This window comes from Notamacropus eugenii, chromosome 3 (genome assembly GCF_028372415.1).
Source record: "Notamacropus eugenii isolate mMacEug1 chromosome 3, mMacEug1.pri_v2, whole genome shotgun sequence".
NCBI lineage: Eukaryota > Metazoa > Chordata > Mammalia > Diprotodontia > Macropodidae > Notamacropus > Notamacropus eugenii.
In genome coordinates this window covers 248468480-248485478 of record NC_092874.1, presented here as the reverse complement: position 1 = coordinate 248485478, position 16999 = coordinate 248468480, and the positions used below count along the sequence as shown (strand labels likewise).

The following is a 16999-nucleotide window of genomic DNA, read 5'->3' as shown; positions in this document are numbered from 1 at the left end:
GCTACGAACTTAATTGTTGATTATCATGCCCCTGCGGGTCTTTTGAACTTCTGTACAAATATAATAACTTAACTGTAGCTTGATAAGTGAGAAGGAAATTAATGACTAAAGAAATATAATGACTCAGTTCAAACAGTTCAAAACACTCAGAAGAAAAACTAGGAATTTTTCCATCTGAGGCAACAACAGCTGGGAGGAGGTAGAGGGGAGATAGAAGGTAGTCTGGGGAAGTGTGCAAAGGGCAATCCAACCAGGCAGAGGGAGTACCTGCTCAGCTCTAAGGCACAGCTTCTTCACTGGCTCTGAGGACTGTCCCCTCCAGCTTCCATGGAAACGTGAGCCAATAGAGAATCTTCTAGGAGAGTGAACAGTATGGCTCATCCCCTTCCCTTCCTCTCTGACTTCTGAACCACAGCTCTTCTTATTCCCTCCTAAGGTCCGCCTTGCTCCATGGGAGTGCTGTTCAGTGGAAAACCACGAGGACTGATGGACATTGGGATTACTGTGTCCAGACTACCTAAAAGGAAAAAAAAAAGCCTGCTCCCAAGCTTGGGAGGAAGCATGCCTTGCTTCCTGATGTAGGGACCTCAGGCAAAGCCCCAGCTGCCCTGACCTAGTAAAGGTTCTGAAAACATCTGTCTCTTTCACTGTGGGGAAAATTAATTGAATATTCTGCCATCATCAGTAATTTTGATGGCGGGGGGAAGCTAGCTTTAAGTACCAAAGTGAATAGGGTTAGGGTAGAAAAAAAGACAAGGACAACTTAGGTATAAGGAACAAAATGAAGGCCTTTTTGTTGTTGAATCATTTCAGTCGGGTCCTACTCTTTGTGACCACATTTGGGATTTTTTTGGCAAATATAGTGGAGTGCTTTGCCGTTTCCTTCTCCAGCTCGAAATTTTTTAGATGAAGAAATGGAAGCCAACAGGATTAAGTGACTTGCCCAGGGTCCTACAACTAATAAGAGTCTGAGACCAGATTTAAACTCAAGATGAGTCTTCCTGACTCCAGGTCTGATATCTATCCACTACACCACCTAGCAACCCCCTTTTATGTAGTGACAAATCTTCTAATCACCTTTCATTGCCTATATTGGATCATCTAATGTTTCATGAATGCCCTCCCCATTCATTTTTGACACAAACAAAAGAACCAGTGTCCCTCCCAGAGTTTCCCCTGGTTTCCTACAGGTATCCTACAGGGGCTTTATTTTTGTCTAGCCTAGGTGTGATTTCAAGACACAAGGCTAATTGTGACTAAACTCAAACAGAAAGCAAGAAGGCAAACCACAGTTGTCCTTGTGCTCATGGTCTGTTTCTAACATCATCCACCTATCTTTCCATTCAATATGCTGAAATCCTCCTCTGGTTACACATGAAGGAAACAACGTTCTTACCATCATTGTTTAGATAAACATCTCAACTTTACTATTTAGATAAGCATCATAGCTTATCTAAATCATTCAGATATCAAAGAACTGCTCTGCTTTTTGAAATCTTAAACTGGACCTTAAGATTCAATTGCTATAGAGAACATATGATAAGGAAACTCCTCCTACCTCTGCAAATCAGCATCTGCTCTGCAATTTACACTCCTTGAGAGTTGAGAAACTAATGGACTCGTGGAGTCACACATCCAATATACGTCAGAGGGATGATCTGAACTCAGGTCTTCAAACTTCAACTAAGGTTGGCTTTCAATCCATAAGGCTAATATTTGATTGACTAAAGACACTGAAAGGATAACTGGCATATGACAGATTATTTTGCATATTATTATTCCAATTGAACCTCATCACAACCCAATGAGACAGATTACTAGATACAGGTATCATTACTGGCGTTGTACAGATGAGGAAACTGAGGGGTAGTTAGATTAAGTGACTTGCCTCTGGTTACACATCTAGTAAATGATCAAATGAAATAATATTTGTAAATCACAATGTCTGGCACATCGTAGGCACTTAATAAATTCCTGTTCCCTTCCCAACCTTTCTTTCCCTTAAGTGGCAGAGGTGGGATTGTAGTCCAGGTCCCTTCTGACTCCAGGTCAGTACACCCCATCACCTTTGTCAGAAGATTCAAGTCAAGAATTTTTGTTGCCTTCCCCAAAACCACATTTGGTAATTATAAAATATTTTTTCATGTCTGATTCCAATAAATATTCATTTTTAAGACATCTGGAGATAAGACAGGGGTCATGAGAAATCAAACCAAAAGTGCCATTCATTTCATCTAATCATGCTTCTCTACAGCAGTCAAGAGGAAATAAACCATATTTATTGGGGTTTGGGGGGGGTTGCATCTCATTCCCCAATAGCTCTTTCATTTTCTGTGTTCACAGCTGCTTTAAAAAATGTAATATCCCTAGTAATCCCCAAGGTTGGGATACTGCTTTAATCAGAACCAAGCACAGCAGAATTGTTTTTAAAGCAACGAAAACAAGGAGGCGATCCTGTCAGGGCAGGTCTCTTTGTGACTGTATCATGAGTTTCCCTTCACACCTGTTTCACTTTTGCTTCAAGGTAAACAAACAGTGCTCCAGTCAGGACGTGAGCTAGAGTGCAGGTGCTGAGGAAGGAGGCACAGAGCAAGGCAGACCCAGAGAGTCTGTGGAAGGAACTTCCTCCAAAGGGAGAAAACCCCAAGTGCCTTACCTTATGGACTCAGGAGCTGCCAAGGAGGAGCTCGGGGGGAGCTTGCTTAGCCTAGAACCAGAATGTGGCATGCCGTGTGGGGGACTCAGTGAGAAGACCGAACCTCATTTGTGGATGTGTTCAGATTCATCCCATAAACACTTCGCAGCTCGTTTGTTTAGCTCAGTTTGGGTAGCTGTGGGAGCAGTGAATGTCGGTGTGCTCTACCACACGGTATGGAAGAAAGCTAAAAATATTGCCAGTTCCTGATAAGAACTTTAATCTATTCTCCCTCCTTCCCCCCTCCCGCCCCAAAACCATCTCTCATCTAACACAAGGCTCTCTTGTTTTGCTTTCAAGACCAACGTCTTACAAGGGCAACATGAAGCGGATAAGATCTGGAGCAAAGAAGGATTTTATGCTGTTGTCATTTTCCTCAGTATCTTTATCATGATCGTCACATGTCTGATGGTAAGTTCTTTCTTTCTTTTTTTCCTTTTTTCACATATCTAGTCCGCAAGCAAGTGGCTGAAAGGGGTTGTGAGACAGAAGTAAGAATATGTAATCAGACCATTTACTATATTTCCTGTTTGACAGCAAAGTGATTACTCTAGGAAAGCCTATGGAATTATGGATGCTGGACAGCGTAATGAGATTGTAATTGCTTTGGGGGATTCTGGTAACTTGATCAAGCAGGACAGTGAAGCTTTTGAAAGTGATTTACTGAGGTCATCATAACCCTCAATGTCATTAGAACCCGGTAGACATACTCTGGGCTAGCTTTATTTATTCTTCTATAGCATTGTTCGAAAACACATGCAAAAGAAAGATATTTCTTGGGTTGTTGACCTAGGTTAAAACTTATGGCTTCCTTCCTAGGTAAAGAAGATAGTAAGTATACTATTAGGTTTGCCATCTCTCTATGCCTCTGCCCCCAAGTATTGATTGCTTCTGTTTTTGTAAAGTGCCTTTGGAAGCCTTCATCTGAAATATAAGAATAGGGTCATAAAATATGAATCAAAGTTACCCATTATAGACTAATTTTCTTTTCTGCTTTGTTACATCCTGGATTTCTTCAGTGTGGATACTTTTGCCATCAATGCAAATCACAGTTCCATAATACTCATTCTCTGCACCAGTTGCATTGAATTAGAAGAATTAGATTCTTCTAATACCTATTTATTTGGCGGGTGGGGGAGAGAAGCATGGAATTAAGATTTGGATTAGTTTCTTTGAGAGAAATTTCCTCTACCAATGCAGAACAGCAGTTAAGTTAAAGTCTGAGAAAGTTGCCTGGAGTATGAAAAGTCAAATGACTTGCCCAGAGTCAAACTGCCAGTATAGATCAGAAGCAGAATTTGAAACCAGGTCCTCCCCAAACTGAAGCCAGCTCTCTATCCACCATGCCCTGCCACCTCGAGTAACATTCATGGTCTGTAGCAATTGTACCAAATTATAAATTCATGTTTTTTTCTAATATCTATCTCTAATTGAAGAAATAAAATCTAAACAAACTTCAAACCTATTACTATTGGCACTGGAGCAGTTAAAATTTACCTTTTATTTGAAACAATGATTGACTTTTTAATTCTTTCATTTTACAAATTTCATGTTTTCTCCTGTTCCATTAAATGTTTACAAATGTGTTTTAGTGCCATTTTCCTGTAGGCTATATTCTTTTTTTTTTTAATTTAGCACATTTTAAAAATGCTCATTGGTTTCTTAGAAGCCAAAAGGAGACTTTGTTCTATTTGTTTTGTTATTATCAACACCATCACTGTGAGTTTCATCATTAGAGTTTTTTTTATTTGTGCTCTCTCAACAGACTGATATTTAAATAAAATAGACATGTACCTTTCAGTTTAAAAAGGCAAAGGCTCATATACAGAATATCCCAAAAGTCTTGCTGTAGTTTTAAGCTTAGCTCAACTTCAAATTTTGCAGCTAGGTGGATCAGTGGATAGAGCATTGGACCTGGAGTCAGGAAGACCTGAGTTCAAATTTGGCCTCAGACACTTACTAGCTATGTGATCCTGGGCAAGTTCCTTCATCTCTGTTTGCCTTAGTTCACTGGAGAAGGAAACAGAACATGTATGTTTGCCAAGATAACCCCTATGAATAGTATGGTCCACAGGGTCACAAAGAATCATATATGACTAAACACCAAACCACAACAGTTTTAAATTGCAGCAAGACTTTTAGAATACCCTTTATTATTGGAGTTAGTGAAATAACAAAAGAAGAGAAAAAAATTGAGAGTAAATAGGACATTTTGTTACTGTTTTCTGACAAGTTACTCTTATACTCTTCTGTGGTCAAACCACATGTGGAGTATTGTGTCCAGTTTAGGGTACCGTATTTTAGGAAGAATCTTAATAAATGAAAGAACATTAAGAGGAAATTCATCTAGCTGTGAAGAGACTTAAGTATCATGTTACATGAGAATCAGTTCAAGAAACTGGGCAATATTATTCCTAGAGAAGAAAGGACCAGTGGGTAGATGAAAGAGGTGTTTTCACATGAAAGGAAGATTCCAGTTCAAATCCTACGTCAAATATTTACCAGCTATGTGACCTTGAGCAAGTAACAGCTTTTTTGTCTCTTAGTTTCCTCATCTGTAAAATGGGAGCAATATATAACACCTCCCAGGGGTGTTGGAAGGATCAAATAACACATGTGAAGAATTTTGCAAACTTTGAAGTGCTACAAAAGATTACCTATTATTCATATTTCTGCATAATTATTTTTCTTGATGGTTATTAAGATTAGTATAATTTTTAAAAATAATAACAAAGCAATTGTAATAGGGTTTTGTTTTTCTTGCTTTCTCAATGGAAGGGAGGTAGGAGGAAGCATAAAATTTAATTTTAAAAATATTGAAGGAAGTTATATAGATATGAAGGACAGAATGATGTGATCACAAAAAGCCAAGAATACAAAAAAGATAGTCAATATACCTTAAGTAAAGAAAAAAAAGGAAGGGAGCAAAAAAGGAAGTAAGCATTTATTAAGCACCTACTATATTCAGGGACTTGTAAAGCTAAGTTTACAAGTATTATCTCATGTGATGTTACCTATCTCTTAAAGCACAAGATAAGAAGATTTACAGCAAATATATTAAAAGAGTACATCCTGTATTGGGTAGAAACTTTATGAAGTCATTATCTCTACAGGTGATCCACCCCATCCTCAACTCACCAACACATTGTACGCCAGAAGTTGATTTGGTTAATCAGTTGTGTGGAATTTGAAATTCACCTTCCCATAGAATCAACATTAGAAAAGTTGCGTAGATTCCCTGATTAGTACACAATAGCCTTGTTCAACCCATGATGTAGCAGAAACAATTCATCAGCATTAAAAAATTACAGGGAATACATTTGCTTCATTGAATTGAGAACAATACTGTTATAATGCTAGCAATTCAAAAGAACAAGGAAGAGTTAGAAATATAATTTTATTTATTTTGAATCGTAGTGCTTGAGGAAAAAATGTTTAATTAGAGGAGGATGGAAAGGAAGATTTCTGATGGGGTTGTCTGGTCATTTGGGAGAATTTGGGGGATTGGTGGTACTGGTTCTTATGGTTCATTTCAATTCAAAACATGACATTTCCTTTCTCACCTCCTTGTGTATCCTAAACATTGTTCTTCTGCTTCTAATTTTCATCTACAATTAAAATTGTTATTTTTACTCTTAAAAGATAGATTGTTAAAAGATCATTTTCTGAGGTAATAGATCAGAACTGGAAGAGAAGGGAGTATGTGTCTCTCTGTGTGAGCAAATGCATGTGTGTGCATAAGTATGTGTATGTATATATATTTGTATATCTATATGTATATATATGTATGTATATATGTATGTGTGTGTGTGTGTGTGTGTGTGTGTGTGTGTGTATACTAAGGAGTCTCTGGGTGGGAAGGAAGAGTGGGATAACGCATATCCCATATAATTTGTAAGTAGTCATAATAGCAGTGACTTTTCTATTCTTTTATTTAGTAGATTTCAATTATATTTTCTCTAAGCCCCAGCTCCCTTCTTTAGACCAAAGGGTCCTAATCTTTTAGTTTAAGCCGCAGGAGATGGAGTACAGGTGATGCCAGGTGAAGGTAACATAGGATTATAGATTCAGAGCCAAAAAGGACTTTAAAATCAAGTCCAACCCACTCATTTTACAGATAAAGAAACTGAGATTCAGAAAGACACAGCTCATAAGTGACAAAGCGAGATTTAAAGTCACATCTTCTTGACTCCAAACCCAGTGCCCTATCTACTATACCACACTGACTCTTCAGTTCACTTGTTAACAATAATAATAATCCTGACAACAGAAACAATACTAACAGCGATGATAATCCATGAAAGATTACAGAATGCTTTATCCCCACCATCACAACTTACTCAGACCTCAAACACATGATGATGTAGGTCCTACGGGTATTGTTATCCCCTTTCTCCAGAGAAAGAAACTGACGCTAGCTATGGTTAAGTGATTTACCAATGGTTCCATATATAATAAATACAATAGGTGGAATTTGAACCAGTCCCCAATGCTATTTATCCCCAAATTATTCATTACACCTTGGGTCCATGGATAGATTTCACAGGATTTGTGAACCTGGATAGGAAAAACATCTCTATTTTTACTCACCTTTATCAGAAATGTGGCATTTTCTTCAATTATTAAAGCACTTGACAAAACACATTATTATTTTCAATACTTGTAATTTTATCTCTAATTGAAATCAAATATTTTCATGTCACATTATAGTTTCAAAATTACTCAAGTTATTCGATTTGTCTCAAGATAAATTATCACAATTTTTCAAATATTATGATAACTATATTTCAATATAATTAGTTTCCTTTATAATCTTATTTACTTTATTTGATGTAGGGGCGGCTAGGTGGTGCAGTGGATAGAGCTCCAGTGCAAGAGTCAGGAGGACTTGAGTTCAAATCTCACCTCAGACACTTGACACTCACTATCTGTATGACCTTGGGCAAGTCACTTAACCCCAATTGCCTCATCCTGGGTCACCTCCAATCATCCTAATGAATGTCTGGTCACTGGATTCAGATGGCTCTGGAGGAGAAGTGAGGCTGGTGACATGCACAGCCATCTCTCACTCAAAACAAAGTCAAGTGCAAGTCATGTCATTATTTCTCTGATGGCATAGTCTTCTTCAGCAACAAAGGACGAACACACACACACACACACACACACACTCACTTTATTTGATGTATTAAAAAACCACTATTTTGAGAAGGCATCCATAGGCTACACCACATTACTAAAGGTTCCATGACATTAAAAATGTTAAGAAGCCCATCACTGCATCAAACTCTCTCTCAGTTTGCAAGTCAGATGAATGCATGCATACACACACACACACACACACACACACACACACACACACACATACACATTAGGAAGCTTTCTGTAGATACCAAAACAAAAATATTAACAAAAATGACCACAATAGCAAGATTAATTTAGACAGAACTGTAACAGACTATTACAGGAAATAAATCTTTGGGAGTTTCTCCACATCACTGTTTCTCTAACTGTGCTGTGAAAATAAACAAACAAATGAGTAAATAAGTAAATCAATAACCCTGAAATATTCCCAAGCTTTTCTTTAAAAAATTAATTTTATTGCATTGTTTATAAAAAAGCATTTAGAATAATTTTAGAGAATTTTGTCACAAGGGTTTTGCTAATTCATTTACTACTATCATGGAAAAGTTTGAAAACCCCTGCTCTAAATCATAAACCTCTGCAGTTACTTTCAAGAAGGAAGGCTATCAAACACATTGTCAACCTAGATTGGCCATAGCTTTAATCTAGTGCGACCCTTCTCACAAGCTTGTGTCATCTAAATTTTGCATTATCAAAGCAAACGATATTTTTGAAGATGTAGATGAGAAGCATCTGTTTTCTTATTTGTGTGCTTAAGTTGTTGTTGTTTTTTTTTATATTGTTGGTGGAAAAAATAGTTTTAAGCCCAGATTAGGATCTAATATATGAGAGATCAGAGAGTTACTAGATAAAGAAAAATGCATACTCCTTAAAGGATTGACTTTGAACAAAACAAAATAGTCATCGTTGTTGAGTCATTCTGGTTGTATCTGACCCTTTGTGAGACTGGGGTTTTCTTGGCAAAGATCCTAAAGTGGTTTGCCATTTCATTCTCTAGTTCCTTTTACAGATGAAGAAACTGAGGTAAATGGGTGATTTGCCCAGCTAGTAAGTGTCAGATTTGAACTCAGATCCTCCTGACTCCAGTGCCAGTATGCTATCCACTACACCACCTATCTGTGACATTGACTTACTACTCCGATGATGATCAGAATGGCTTATTAAAGACCAGCTGAAAGAGTTGGAGGAATGTTTAGCCTAAAGAAGAGACACTTATGGGGAATGTGATAAAGCTTTGCAAATATTTGAAAGATCTATTACATAGAAGACACATTAGATTTGTTCTGCTTGGCCCACGTGGCCAAAGAGAAATTAATGATGTAAGTTGTAGAGAAGAAGATTTAGACTTAGAATAAAGAAAAACTTCCTAACAATTAGAGTTATCCAAAAATGGAATGAGCTGCTATAGAAGAGAGGGGGTCTCTCTCACTGAAAGCCTTCAAATCACAGGATCCCACGTTTCAGGAGGTAGAAGGGAGCTCAGAAGTCATGCTGTTCAACTTTTACCTGAGAATCCCTGCTACAAGTGATCATCTAGTCTGTCTGCAAGGATGAGGAAACCATCGACCTCTCATGGAAGCACATTCCAGTTTTGTGCTTTAGTCATTTTCAGTCATGTCCAATTCTTCATGACCCCATTTGGGGTTTTCTTGGCAAAGATGCTGGAGTGGTTTTCAATTTCCTTCTTCAGTTCACTTTACAGATGAGGAAACTGAGGCAAACAGGGTTAAGTGGCTTCCTTAGAGTCACACAGCTAGGAATCGTCTGAGGCAGGAGTCAAACTCAGGTAGTTTTGACTCCAAGTCTAGGATTCTATTGACTGTGCCACCTAATTACCTCAAAGTCCCAAAGACCTCAGTTCTTGTCTCTCTGAAACAGATTAACTGTGCAACTCTAGGGAATCAAATTAACCTTTCTATATTTGAGACAGTTCTCTAAAACAATAAATTTCAGAGAAGGTTCCAATATTCGTTGATAAAAAGTTTCCTCATCTATACCAATCCAATCATAAGTCTAGTCCTTCGAAGGTACTGAGTTACCTGAAATGATTCATTATAAAGCCAAGCTTTCCAGCTTCTCTTGTATTACCTTAGTCAATATTTTGTTCTGGAGTTTGAGCCTTGCTCAAGAGATTTTTTTTTTTTTTACAAAATATACTGACTGTGGAAATTCTGATTCTTATTTCCCTGGTGTCAAAGGGAATTAAGAAATTAACTCAAAATTTTATTCTAACATTACATTATTACAGTAAAACTTTACAAATGCTCTATTTATGTCCATTATATATTATATATATATGTACCACAGCATTCAGTCATAATCAATACAAATGAAAAGTATATGATTTTATACTGAAATTGAATAGGTAAATGGATACAATTGGAGGATGATAAAACAAAACGTAGAATTTTAGAGTTGAAAAGATTTTAGATATCACCTCTATCATGATAACTTAAAACTAGGCTGCCTTTTCATAATGTAGCATATTGTTTATGTTCTCCAAATAACAGAATTTTACAGATGCTTCCAGGGACCCGATTAGACAAGCATGACATTTTCAAATATGTGGTTTGTTTAGCACCTCTCAAAAGGGAGTGTCGAGTGGGTGAAGTGACAAATCGTCAGACACCGACAATTTTCCAAGAAAATGCGTATGGGCAACTTCCATTCCATTCAGGCAGTTCTATGTAGAAGGAGTGTATGAGTAAGAATAATTAATTCTTTAACTTGAATCAATAATAGAAAGAACATCGTTTGTCATTCACATGAAGTCTTTAGATACAGCTTGTGGTTTATAAAGCAGTTGAGGAGGCAGTAACATCCTGGGGAGGAAAGGGGAGGGAAATAGAGAAGGCAGGGGGATTAGAAAACAGTTTTAGAAAATGAACAAAAACAGTGTTGTTTGGCTCTGTGGAAAAAGCTTTGGAAAGTCAAATCAGTAGCGATCATCTTCATACCAGACAAAAAAAATATTATTTTAGTTGTTACGAGTTTCGATAGTTGAAACCGAAAATGCTATATAATTTTCTTAAGACTAAAAAGCACACTGAGAACTCTGGGTGAACATTCAATAAATGCACATTGATGGGGGGAATAATGGCCTAGGTCATCGTTACTTTTGTATCCTGTTGCCACATAATTTAGAGTGATTAATGGAAGCTGTATGTTGATGACAGAGCTTCTAAAATTCCAGAAAATGAACATGAGATAGAATGGCATAGTGGATAGAATGCTAGAATTGGAATCAAGACCTGGATTTGATCCTGTCTAATACACACCAGCAGTGGCCCTGGGCAAGTCATTTAAATCCTCCTGGCCAATCTCCTCATCTGTAAATTATAGATAGTAATAGCATCTCCCTTGCAAGGTTATTATGAAGATCACGTTAGAGAATGCATACAAAACATTTTATAAACTCAAGAATGCTTTATAAATGTGAGTTGTTACTGCTAATATTATTATTATATCTAGGACCAGAAGGGACCCCAGAAATAACCTAGACCAACCCCCTCATTTTATGTATGAAAAAACTGAAACCAAAGGAGGTTTCAGGGAAGACTTTCCCACCTTAGCGCATGATGTAAGAATGAGAGACAGGGTGTCAACACAGGTCTGCTTTTTCTAGAACCAGTGTTCTTTCCACTAACCATACTGCCTCCTTCCTAATAAGAATGATCAAAATCTATCTTTAAAAATTTAGAGTTATCTTGAAGTCTCAAAGTAGTCTTCACCCTTTTCTGAATTGACAAAAACCATTTAGGGAACATATTTGTTACTTGATTTCTAGCCTGAAGTTCACAGGGCTAACGAGGTCACAAACTGTATGGCCAATTTTAACCAATAGTCTTATAAATTATTTCAGTTGTCATAGGGAGATCAAGTCAGAGAGTACGGATGCAGCAATATACCTCAAACATCACTTTTATTTCTTTCATTTTGAGTTCAGACCTGTGATCTCCATTAACTACTCTCTGTGTGACCTTGAGCAAATTACTTATACTCCCTGGGTCTCAGTTTCCTCATCTGTAAAATAAGGGAATTGGATTAGATAGATGATCTCTGAGGTCTCTTCTGGCTCTTGATCTATGATTGGTTGGATTTATGACTTCTTCAAGCATTGCAGATAGGCAACTCACCTGGATCACTTTGTGATGGAGAATTGCCAAGGGCACTGAAAAGTTAAATGGCCTGTCCAGCATCATATAATCTGGGTATCAGAGGCAGATTTTGAATCCAGGTCTTCCTAACTTCAAGGTCAACCCCTTACATTGTGCTGTCTCTATCCAACGTTCCTGACTTTTAGATAGCTAAAATAACTTCACATGACAATAGATTCACAGCATGATTTTGAAATATATTGGACACATTTCAATCATTAAAATATTTTTATAATAATATAAATAATATTTTCCCATACTTCTCATTCAAGAGATTATTTTATGCAAATATTAATTACTACTTTTAGCTTCTTCCCATCTCTGTTTCTCCATTTCTCTTTTTCCTGAAATATACTTCTTTTGTCATAGGTTGATTTATTTTCTTTACATTCTCTCACTTAATTTTTCCTTTCCTTTTTTTTCTTTACCAGTCCCAAACCAATTTACTTTTATTCCTTTCCTGTAACTCAGATATCCATGGCAAGGAAACGGTCCCTTCTTTGGTCCATTATGGCTTAATTTCTGGATGAGTTTTGAAATGATTAATTGTGTTTCCCTTGAAATGTGATTCAAACTGTATTATAGACCAATTAGTCTTCTAAATTTGATTCCCTTCTTTTGGACTCAAAGAAAAAGACATACCCTTTGCACCCAGATTTGAGATGTTGAGTGGAGTGGTAGAAGTGAAGATGATTAAAGATGCACTGTCTTGGAATTTGAGAAAATGAGGAAGGTGTCTGCAGGCACTTGGTTGGCAGTTACTAAATGCTATTTAATTGGTTGCTTGATTGATCAGTCAGTTCTGTGGTAACCTACATGAACTTTAGCAGTTTAACTTCCCTGAACCTTGACTTTCTCATTTTTAAAGTGAGACTAGAAATAGGTAATTTCTAAGAGATCTTATGACTCCAAATCCTATGATTCCGCATAAATTAGCAACTCATTGTGGGACTTTGGGCAATTTATAGAATCAGAATCTCAGAGTTGGAAAGGATTCCAGAGATCATTTATTCCTACCATATCTGAACAGGGTCTTGAACTCTCCACCCCAACACTAATAACAAGTTATATAGCCTCCACATGGAAACCTCCCATGTTGGAACCCCTATTGTCTTGAGGCAACTCAATCCATCTGAATCAGATAACTGGAGCTCAGCTCAAAAATGTATTAAATACCTACTGTGTCTGATGAGGCTTTACAAATAACCAAGGAGATGAAGAAAATCAAAGGAGAAAGGGAAAAGATATACCCAACTGAATGCAGAATTCTAGTGAATAGGAAAGACAGACAAGGTTTTCTTAAAGGAACAATGCAAAGAAGTAGAAGAAAACAGGATGGAAAAGACAAGAGATCTCTTCAGGAAAATTAGAGATATCAAGGGAATGTTTCATGCAAAAATGGGCATGATAAAAGATAAAAATGACAGGTACTTAACAGAAATAAAAAAGATTACGAAAAGGTGGCAAGAATATGCAGAAGAATTATAAAAGACAAATCTTAACATCACTGATACCTATGATGATGTGGTTACTGAAATGGAACCACACATCCTGGAGAGTGAAGTCAAGTGGGCCTTAGGAAACACTGCAAACTAAGGCTGGTGGAGGTGATGGAATTCCAGTTGAATTACTTAAAATCCTAAAGGATAATGCTGTTAAATGCTGTATTAAATATGCTAGCAAATTTGGAAAACTCAATAGTGACCACTAGATCAGAAGAGGTCATCTTACATCCACATCCTAAAGAAGGGCAATGCCAAAGAATGCTCAAACTATCTAACAAACTGCACTCATTTTACACCCCAGTAAAGTTATACTTAAGATTCTGAAAGTTAGGCTTCAGCAATATGTAAATATTTAGAATTAACCAAATACAGGCTGGTTTTCAAAGAGGCAGAAGAACTAGAGACCAAATTGCCAATATTTGTGGGATTATGGAGAAAGCAAGGGAGTCCAGGAAAACATCTATTTCTAATTCACTGACTACACTAAAGCCTTTGACTGTGTAGATCACAACAAATTGTGGCAAGTGCTCAAAGAGATCATCTTACCAGATCATCTTACTTATCTCCTGAGGAACCCGTATGTGGTCCAAGAAATAAAAATTAGAACCAAATATGAAACAACTCTTTAGATCAAGATTGGGAAAGGGATACAACAAGGCTGTATATTGTCATCTTATTTATTTAACTTATAGGCAGAGTATGAAATTCATGTGAAATGCCAGCCTGGACAAATCAAAGCTAGAATTATGGCTGCTGGGAAAAATAGTAACAATCTAAGATATGGAGATGACACCATTCTAATGACAGAAAGTAAAGAGAAACTAAGAAGCCTTTTGATGAGCATGAAATAGGAGAGTGTAAAATCTCACTTAAAGTTTGATAAAGTTTGACAAAGATCATGGTATCTGGTCATATTATTTCCTGACAAATAGAGGGGAAAGAAATGGAAGCAGTGTTAGAGTTTATATTCTTGGGCTCAATAATCACTGCAGACGGTGACTGCATTCATAAAATTAAAAGATGCTTGCTTCTTCGAAAGATATGGCAAATTTGCACAGTATACTAAAAAGGAGAGACATTACCTTACCAGCAAAGGTCCATATAGTCAAAGCTATGGTTTTCCAGTAGTAACAGATAACTGTAAGAGTTGAACTATAAGGAAAGTTGTAGCGGAATCAACACTTTCAAACTGTGATGCTGGAGAAGAGTTCCTTGGACAACAAGGAGACCAAATTAACCAATACTTCAAGAAATTAACTCTGAGTATTCATTGGAAGTAGGAAGTAGGTAGGTGGTACAGTAGATAAAGCACCAGGACTAGAATCAGGAAGATCTGAGCTCAAATTTGACCTCAGACACTAACTAGCTATCTTAAGTCACTTAGCCCTATTTGCCTCATTTTCCTCGTCTGTAAAAATAGCTGGAAATGGCAAACCACTCCAGTATCTTTGCCTAAAAAACTCCAAATGGGGTCACAAAGAGTTAGACATGACTAAAACAACTGAACAACCACCACCACAACAAATTCATTAGAAGGACAAATACTGAAGTTGAAGCTTAAATACTTTGATCACATAATGTGAAGAAAGAACTCAGTGGAAAAGGCCCTGATGTTGGTAACAACTGAAGGCAAAAAGAGAAGGGGACAGTAGAGCATGAGATGCATAGATAGTATCATGGAAGCAATAAATCTGAACTTGGAAAGACTTCAGGAGATGGTGGAAAACAGAAGGGCCTGGCAAACTGTAGTCCAGGAGTCATAAAGAGTTGGATATGACTCAATGAACAACCACAAGAAATGTATGAGGTCCTATCATATGTGCTAGAAATATAAGGACAGAAATAAAACAACCCTTGCCCTAATGAAATTTATATTACACCACATATCTCTTTCACTTGTCACTTTTCCATTGTTGATTTTCTAGGGTAAAATAGAACAATTCTTATCTCTCTCTCATAGTCTTTTAATTAACTAAAAACAGCTATCATATCCTTGCTAAGTCTTCACTAAATTAAATCTCTCCAATTATTTTGACTAATCATGATATTATCATCCAGGTACCTCCTTTATACTTGATTCAGTTTCTCATTGTGCTTTCTAAAATAAGGAGCCCAAAATGTAATATGTTACGACCACAGCAGTATATATTAGGACTCTCCTATGCCTTCTCCTGAACATTATGTTTTCATTAAATATTACCTGAAATTACACCACTATTTTTGGTTGCTGTTACACTGTTTATTTACATTGAGCATAGTCCATGAAAGAAAACACCAAGATCTTGTTGATATAAACTATTATCCCTGATCTCCTATATATCCCATATGTCCTCACATTTACCCAACTCATTTACTTGCAGAGATGATTTTATTTTTTGGAAAATTTAAGTCTAGGACGTTACATTTATCCTTATTAAATTTAATCTTGTTAGAATTTGTCCTTTGTTCTAGCATACTGAGGTTCTCATAGTGTCCTACAGTATACTAACTATATTCTTCAGCTTTTTGTCAGTCATATTTTATACCCATCTTTCATCAAAATTATGGATAGAATTTTTGAACAGGATGTGATGAAGGACAAATCTCTGAAACACTCTATTATAGCACTCTTTCTATGTTGACGTTGATTTATTATTGAGTGCTCCTTGGGTTTGGACATCCAACCATCCTAAATCGATCCAATTATGTTATCCTCTCTCTAGCTCACTTGTCTTTAATATTGGCCACAAGAAACTCTGACTAGTGATTTCACTGAAATCTAGGTAGGCAATTTCAAAGGTATACCCCCAATTTACCAACTTATTAACTGTTTAAAAGAAGAAAGGAAATGTTACTATGATTCGTCTTTTATGATGCATTCTGTATCAACCCAAGCTGGTTTTCAGTCATCACCATTGCCCTTCCTAAGTATTTGTAAATCATCTCATTTTAATCTGCTTTGGAATTTTGCCATAAATCTAAATTAAGCTTCCTGGCCAGTAATTCATTAATTTGGAGACACCATCATCATCCTGTTTTTGGAAAATTAAGACAACATTTGTGTATTTTTACTTAAGAAGTATTTCCCCTATCCTCTACTTTTTCTCTTTTAGACTTGGTTTCCTTCCCTATAAAATGACTTCAGAAGGGTTGAGGAAAGAAGAGGGCAAAATTCTATCGAATGAATTATTCTATTTTGGGTCAAACCTCTTGAAGGGATTCCATGAGTTTATTGATGTAATGATTGTTGGAGCATTTATCTGGTTATTTATTAAAGGGTAACTCATACACATCTTTATTCATTTTCCAAGTTTTCCTGTTCAGTTATTTCACAATGGAAGTTATTTGCTTTTGAAATGACTTGAGTGCACATGTCAAAGAAGAGCGATTGGAGAATTAACCTCTGGCCTCTAATAAAATGAGTAGATTACTGATTGCAAAATATGGGGCAAAGTTTCTCTTTTTTTTATTAATTTGTTTTCAGTTTTCAACAATCACTTCCATATGTTCTAAATTTTCTT

At 36.7% G+C, this 16999-nt stretch overlaps 1 protein-coding gene across 3 annotated transcripts in view; it reads left to right on the top strand.

Annotated features, from left to right (window-relative positions):
* The window catches only part of PTPRR (protein tyrosine phosphatase receptor type R), a 348363-nt gene that overhangs the window by 182374 nt on the left and 148990 nt on the right, over positions 1 to 16999 (top strand). For 2 of the 3 annotated variants that reach the window (XM_072655374.1, XM_072655375.1), the window contains exon 5: positions 2996 to 3106. In XM_072655374.1, coding sequence (XP_072511475.1) covers positions 2996 to 3106 — 111 coding nt within the window. Of the gene's footprint in view, positions 1 to 2542; positions 2870 to 2995; positions 3107 to 16999 lie in introns of those variants that run through there. The other variant, XM_072655376.1, reaches the window with a different exon arrangement.